The sequence below is a fragment of the Nematolebias whitei genome, chromosome 1 (genome assembly GCF_014905685.2).
Source record: "Nematolebias whitei isolate Nwh7 chromosome 1, NemWhi1, whole genome shotgun sequence".
Classification (NCBI taxonomy): Eukaryota; Metazoa; Chordata; class Actinopteri; order Cyprinodontiformes; family Rivulidae; genus Nematolebias; species Nematolebias whitei.
Window position 1 is genome coordinate 44,007,828 of NC_056498.1, and position 7,274 is coordinate 44,015,101.

The 7,274-nt window shown below is 43.8% G+C and overlaps 1 protein-coding gene across 1 annotated transcript in view; it reads right to left on the reverse strand.

Moving 5' to 3' along the window:
• sanbr (SANT and BTB domain regulator of CSR) overlaps nt 1-7,274 on the reverse strand; it is a gene marked incomplete at its 5' end in the record, with an annotated part of 66,761 nt that overhangs the window by 30,782 nt on the left and 28,705 nt on the right. The window contains 4 exon segments of the mRNA XM_037677510.1: nt 2,979-3,131; nt 3,228-3,351; nt 3,501-3,611; nt 3,711-3,797. Of these exon segments, the coding sequence (XP_037533438.1) occupies nt 2,979-3,131; nt 3,228-3,351; nt 3,501-3,611; nt 3,711-3,797 (475 nt within the window).

The window sequence follows — 7,274 nt, forward strand, 5'->3', positions numbered from 1 at the left end:
GAGTACAGATGTGTCAGTGAGTACAGATGTGTTTTGAGGAGAAATTTAAAAATAGAGACTGAGGTGGCCTGTCAAATGTTGATGGGCAGATTATTCCAGAGTTTAGGGCCCATGACTGAAAAATTCAAACTTTAAACAGAACTTTAATGACATCTACCTTGAAAGTCTGTGTCAGTCCACTCGCTTCCGAAACGTCCAAATTAAATGACCATACCAATGGAACGTGCCTGAGAATAATCCTCGAGATCTGATCCATTCTGCCAAGAGTCTGGGTGCTTGAGGCACGAACCAAGCCATCATAAGGCAGGCGGTCTGACCAGGTCCATATTTGCTGCCGACAACTTCCGTGTTTGTTGATAGACCAGGAACCAGCCAAATCCAAAAAGCAGGAACCAGTTATCGTAAATCCAATTATAAATGCATCCTTAAAATCCACAGATGGCAGCAGAGATAGACACGTCATCAAGTCTTCAAGTCAATGAGATATCCAGCTGCGTGCCACAGGGCAAATCAGCTCGACTAAAGCCTGTCTTCTCTTTGAAGAAATGTTTTCAGTTGTGTTGAGGGACCAACTGATCAAATCCAAGTCCATAGTTATGATTCAGAAGATTTGTAGAAGAGAGGCTCTAAAGCAGTTTCACAGACAGGACAGAGCAAAAGCAAAGTGGGGAGGGAGAGGAGGAGATGTCCACCCTTGAGAAGAGCAAGTGTTGAATGAGAAAGTAACATACAACAAAAAATATGTTGCCTTTAAATGAGCGATAACTTCCAGAACTTGTCACAAGGTGTCTTCAGCTGACCCTGAAGCTTGTTGGTGTTTCAGCTTCCTCTGTTCCTGCAGGAATGATTCCATTTATCTAATGCTCTGTCTCTGATCACCTGCCTCTTTTCTTGGTCCATGGATTGTGGAACTCAAGAGACACAGCTGAGCTGCGTGTGTTTGTACCATCAGTTTAGATTGGAGTGGGTGGAGGGAGAGAAAAAAGCCTAGCTGCACTGATGGGGGGAGGGAGAGACAATTGAGCTGTCACTGTCTGTACCCGCATTTTAGAGCTGGGTGGAAAAACGCAGCCGAGCCGCGCATTGTTTGTTTTTAGCATTTTAGCTAGCTAATATTATGTACAGCTAATTAGCGTTACGCCAGTACTGACAGGTGGATGGGGAAGTGCGCAGTTCGGTTTGGTAGTTCGGCACGCTTGGTTCTGTTAACGGGGCGGGGCAAACATTGACGTACTTACATCATGAAATTAGCATATCATGATATAATTTATTTTCCCGGGCAAGCTTTTTTTACCGGTATTATCGTGAACGATAAGATATGGCCCAGCCCTACCTCCAAATCTGAGGCCATGGTCCTCGGTTAGAAAAGGATCAGGTCGAGGATGAGGTTCTTCCTCAAGTAGAGAAGTTAAAGTATCTTAGGGTTTTCTTCACAAGTGGGGGAAGAATGGAGCGTGAGATTGGCAAAGAGATTGGTGCAGCGTCTGCAGTATTGTGGACTCTGTGCCAGTCCATTGTGGTGAAGAGAGAGCTGAGCTGTAAGGCAAAACTCTCTGTTTACCAGTTTGTCTATGTTCCTACCCTCATCTATGGCCATGAACTCTAGGTAGTGATTGAACGAATGAGATCATGGATACAAGTGGTTGAAATGAGTTCCCTCTGCAGGGTAGCTGGACTCGCCCTTAGAGATAGGGTGAGAAGTTCAGTTATCCAGAAGAGACTCGGAGTAGAACCGCTGCTCCTCAACATCCAGAGGAGCCAGTTGAGGTGGTTTGGGCATGTCCGACTGGGAGGAGACACCAGGGAAGACCCAGGACACGCTGGTGAGACTATGTCTCTCGGTTGGCCTGGGAATGCCTTGGAGTCCATCCAGAAGAGCTGGAAGAGGTGGCTGTGGAAAGAGATGTCTGGACCTCCTGCTCTAGCTGCTGCCCCCCAGACCTGACTTCATAACAAGAGTAAGCTGATGGATGGATGGATGGATGGATGGATGGATGGATGGATGGATGGATGGATGGATGGAAGAAAAAACAAAATAACTCGATTCCTTAGGAGTGACAAGGATGGGGAAGATCAGGAATGAGATCATCAGAGGTACAGCACAGGTTGAACAACTGGGAGATAAAGTTAGAGAGGACACACTGAGATGGTTTGGACATGTCAAGAGGAGGGACAGTGGGTATACTGGTAAAAGGATGTTAAAAATGCAGCTGCCAGGAAAAAGACAGAGGAGATACAGTAAGATGGTGTAAAATCCATTCATCCATCCTCTGGTTCTGGACTCAGGTCTTGGGGGCAGCAGTTAGAATGGGGACGTCCAGACATCTCTCTCCTCAGAAACCACTTCCAGATCTTCTGGGAGGACTCCAAGGTGTTCCGAGACCAGCTGAGAGATATAGTCTATGCAGCATGTCCTGGGTCTTCCTCGGGGTCTCCTCTCAGTCAGACATGTCCAGAACACCTCCTTAAGGAGGCGTCCAGGGTCCATCCTATTCAGGCATCTGAACCATCTCAACGGTCTCATCTGGATGTAGAGGAGCAGCGGTTCTACTCCGAGTCTCTCCTGGAAAACTGAACTTCTCACTCTATCTCGAAGGAAGAGAGTCCAGCTATCATGCAGAGGAAATATTTCAATGTTTCTCTTTTTTCTTTCGGACACTATTCCATCTACTGCCTAATGACATCACTAGCTGGAGTACCAATACCCCACCTAAATTACGCACAGTGTTGGTAAAGTGCTGCTTACCCCACCTCAGATACCTCAGATACTGGATTCAGGCCAAGGCCCTGGTAACCCATGCCCATGCGAGTGACAACAAGTTTCGTGTTTTTTCTGTTCATATAAGTGCTGTGATGTGCTCTTTGACCTGTCACCTATTGGCCTGTGTTAACTTTTTAACTGTTAATCTTTGGTTGTAGGTGTTATTTTTACAAAGTACTCTATTCCTGTGAAGTGAAGGACTTGAATGTGGATCTACCTTTGGTATCCCAGTGGGATCGAAGCGGAGAACTCTCTGGTTGCAGCAAGGATATATTCCTGCACCATACCAGCCTTTCTCGGTGCTCATCCCAGGGTACAGCACGCTGTCTGGATGGTATCTGCAGCAGGTCAGCTCTGCACATACAAACACCTGCACATTCGAACACAGGAGGCTTAGGATCTATATCCAATCCAAAAAGCCACCTGTCAGCTTTTCTCATCTGATCTCATGTTCCCACAGTCTGACCTGCTGGCATCTGGAGCAGGTCAGAGTGTTGATGGTACCCCAGATATTCCAGTAAACAAGGACCCAGGACTTCAGCAGCTCATAGAGGCTCATGATGTAATCATGTACATTCCAGCTTTTCTGTCTGAGATACACACACGTGCAGCAATTACACAACACAACAAGCTGATAATGAATAAGTGAAATTCAGCACTCCTTTATGAATAAACTGTGGACTTGTTTAAATTATGTCTTTTACACAGTCATGATGTCAGGAATATCATGCTAAAATACCTGATGTGTGTATAGATGATTTCTCCTCGAACATCGATGTTGATTTTTCCAGGAACACAGGAGATCTTCCTCTCTGTTTCTTTGGTCAGCAGCTTAAGGCACAGACCACACCTGCATTGTTCAGAATAACAAACAAAAATAAAAGATGAGCATTTTAAGTGCATGATAAAAGAAAGGAATAAATGCCAAAACAAAGTGGTTTCTACTAACTTGTAGAGAGTTGAAGCATTTCCAGGGGAGTCCTTGTTCTGGTAATTTGTATCAAATAGACGCTCAATTTTCTTCTGAAACAGTTTGCTTTTACAAAGAAAGAATATGAAGAATAAATCTGAAATATCCTGATGCATGCTCAATAATCCAGGTAGAAACATTTAACAAAGTTGTCAGGTCCTCTGGACGGATTCAAAAGAAAAAAAAGAAAAACTTGTTAAAACATTTCATCTTTAATCCAAGCCTTCTTCAGTCTGAGGAGCTGTAATAAACTCAATATTATAAATAGCACCTTCTCATAGTGAACCAACCAAATTTGTTGTTGACAGCCAGAACCAGCTGTTCACATGCTAAAGGAGGCCCACCAACCTAACAACCGATCGTTAGTGCTCTAATGGACGCTTGCTATTCACGGAAGGCTCATCGCTGGTTCAACTTCCGGTACGGACACCATCAAAATGTGGGTGGGATACGTGAAGCACCCATATCCGTGTCCACCCTCATTTGCCCCACTCTGGGCTCTTGAGCAAGGCTCTTAACGCCCACCATCTGCTCCCCCGGGCGCCCTAGATGCAGCTCTCTGCTCCATACAGAGGACAGTGGTAGCCCGGTGTCTGTGGTTGTGTCAGGAAGGACATCCAGCATAAAAACATATACCAAGTCTTCATGCAGCTTGATACGCTGTGGCAACCCCTAAAGATGGGAGAAGGTGAAAGAAGAAAACTTTTTTTTAAATGGTAATGATAGTGATTTTGATATTAATACTAGAAAATTATGTTAACTTGATCCTGTTCTACAGGCCAGGTTTCCTACGATGGCAAGCTACCACTAGGCTTCAGGTCCAAAGAACATGGAACCAGAATTAGAATGGTTTTGTGTGGTAGGAGACGCTGTAACCTGCTCCCTCCACACACCTCCACATGTTTACATACACTAAAGGCCCCTAAAGACATAAGCCCTTTTTCCACAGTTCCTTCTTGGCCCTGCTTTACCCTGCTCAGGCTGGTTCCATGTTCTGTTCTACAGGGCCTTCTTCGTGGAACCGGACTGTTTTTTCAGTACCTACTTCTCTGTGGTTCCATTGAGGCCAAGCAGGACCCTACAATGTGACATCAGTGCACTGTTGGTCACTGACTGGTCAGGGGGAGGAGTCACTGGATCTTTCACAAACTTTTCACACTGATCCGCCATTTGCAATTTCTCAGAATCCAGAGCAGTGGCTGGATCTCTTAAAGATTTTAAAAAGAATAATGACAACACCGTGAACTAATGCTGAAGTGCAGATGTTTTTTGTGATTGGTGGCCAATGACAAAATTCAGAGCGAGCTAGATGGAGCTCCCCTAGTCTCCCCGGTCCTCTCCACCGGAGTCTCGGAGCCAAGCCGGGCAGGGCGTCATGTCCCTAGCTCTGAGCTCCGCTGGTCACCGCAAAAGATCCTCGGTGGTGCAGACTGGGGGCTCGGGCTCCGGATCCTGGCCTTGCGTGCCCTGCGTGCTGCTGACTCAAGCTGCTGACTCGCAGAAGGCCATTGCCCAGACCCCGGCCTTGAATAAACATGAAGGCTGAACCCCGATCCCAGCAGACAGGCGGTTCTGATATTAACGGATAAAGATTTAAACTATACAATGAATTTGTAAATGTACTGATGTTATTTGAATCTGTTTTATTTTCCAGGTCAATATTAAAGTCTCCACACAAAAAAATGCTTTTATTAAAACTCTTGTCCAATAGTTGTACGATTTTATCAGTGAATATTTCTATATTTGATCCTGGAGATCGATATACACAACTTATCAATATGTTTTTATCATTCTTGTTTATTATTTCTATTGTTATTATTTCCATGATATTATCAACAATTATTAACATTTCATTAATTAACTTACATTTTATTTCATTTTTAACAAATAGAGCCACTCCACCACCTCTTTTGTTGCTTCTGTTCACATGATATAATTCATACCCTTCCATGTGAACATTATTTGTGTTTTCATCATTGAGCCATGTTTCTGACAGTGCTATTATTGTAAAGGTTCTGTTTAGCTGTTTTAAATAATCTGTTATTTTGGATATATTTGCATTTAAACTTCTACTGTTAAAGTGAATAATAGAGAGACCTCCATTTGTTATATTGATGTCATTAAACTGTTCTTCATTGTAATATTCACAGTCTTTTATTGCAGGGAAAAAATTTGTATCAATCACATCTTGAACATTGTATATTTTAAACTCTGTCTTCGTATGTTGCCATGCTTTAATGTATTTGTTTGTTTTATATTTTGTTTATGAAGTTATGTCAATGATTTGTCATCTGTCCTCTCCTGAGCTCATTTTAGTTTTTCCAGATCCTTCAGGTCTTTTATTATTTTAGCCTGAGATCCTTCCTGTATTTTGATCCAAATGTTTCCATTTCTTGTCCAAGTTGATGCTATTTTTTTCTGTTTTTTCAACCACCTTGCTTCACGTGCAATATTTCCTTTTTTTTTTAGTTAGGTGTTCGTTTATGTAAACATTTGTTCCCTTCAGTTTTTTGCATTATTACCTTGTTTCTTGATTTCCTGCTAATGAACTTGATGACTATGGATGGTTTGGCTTTATCTGATTTGTTGGGCAGGGTGTGACAGATTGAAATGTCCTCATGTTCGATGTCAATGTCTTTGTTTTGTAAAAAATTCACTACTTGCTCCTCCAGAGTCTGTAGTTCTTCCTGTGGTGCATCTTCTGTAGTGCTAGTACCAGCAACAACTCTTACGTATGTTCGGTTCCTAACTTCCAGTCCAGTGATCACCAAGTTGTCTAGTCTTGTGTATTGTTCCATGTCGTCTACTTTCTGTTCCAGTTCAGCTATTTTTCTGTCTTTATTAGTCATCAGTTCTTTCAATTGTCTCACTTCTTCAAACAGTCCTGTCAGTAAGTCACATTTAGCTGATACTTTAGTCAGTTCAGCACTCAAAGTTCAAAGATTTTTTAACTTCCTCCATATCTTCCGAATTATTTTCCGACACTTGTCTCTTATCTCTGTGTTTGCTCGGCATTACTCACGATACTTCTGGATTATTGGTCTCAACTCTCAGAAGCACAGGATCTAGTCACCAGGTTCAGAGGCTTATGTTGTTAGCCGAGGCCTAGCGAGGCCTAGCCGCAACAACCCCCAGATCCCACACGGTCTCTCGGTTCACTCGGCCTCAGCAGCTCGCACGTCCAAACGGCGGCAGACCGGGTCTCCGCTGCAACAGCTCCCAGATCCGACAGCTGCAGCTCGGCTCCCTCAGACCCAGCAGTTCGCACGTCCAATCGGCGGCAGACCGGGTCCAGGCTACAACAACTCCCCGACACGATTGCCATATTTCGGCTCCATCGGCTTCTGCGGCTCGCAGGTCCAAAAGTCGGCAGACCGGGTCTCCGCTGTAACAACCACCAGGTCCGACAGCTGCAGTTCGGCTCCCTCGGCCCCAGCGGCTCGCAGGTCCAAACGTCGGCAAATATACATATATATACAAATATACATACACATACAAATATACATACACATATATATATATATATATATATATATATATACA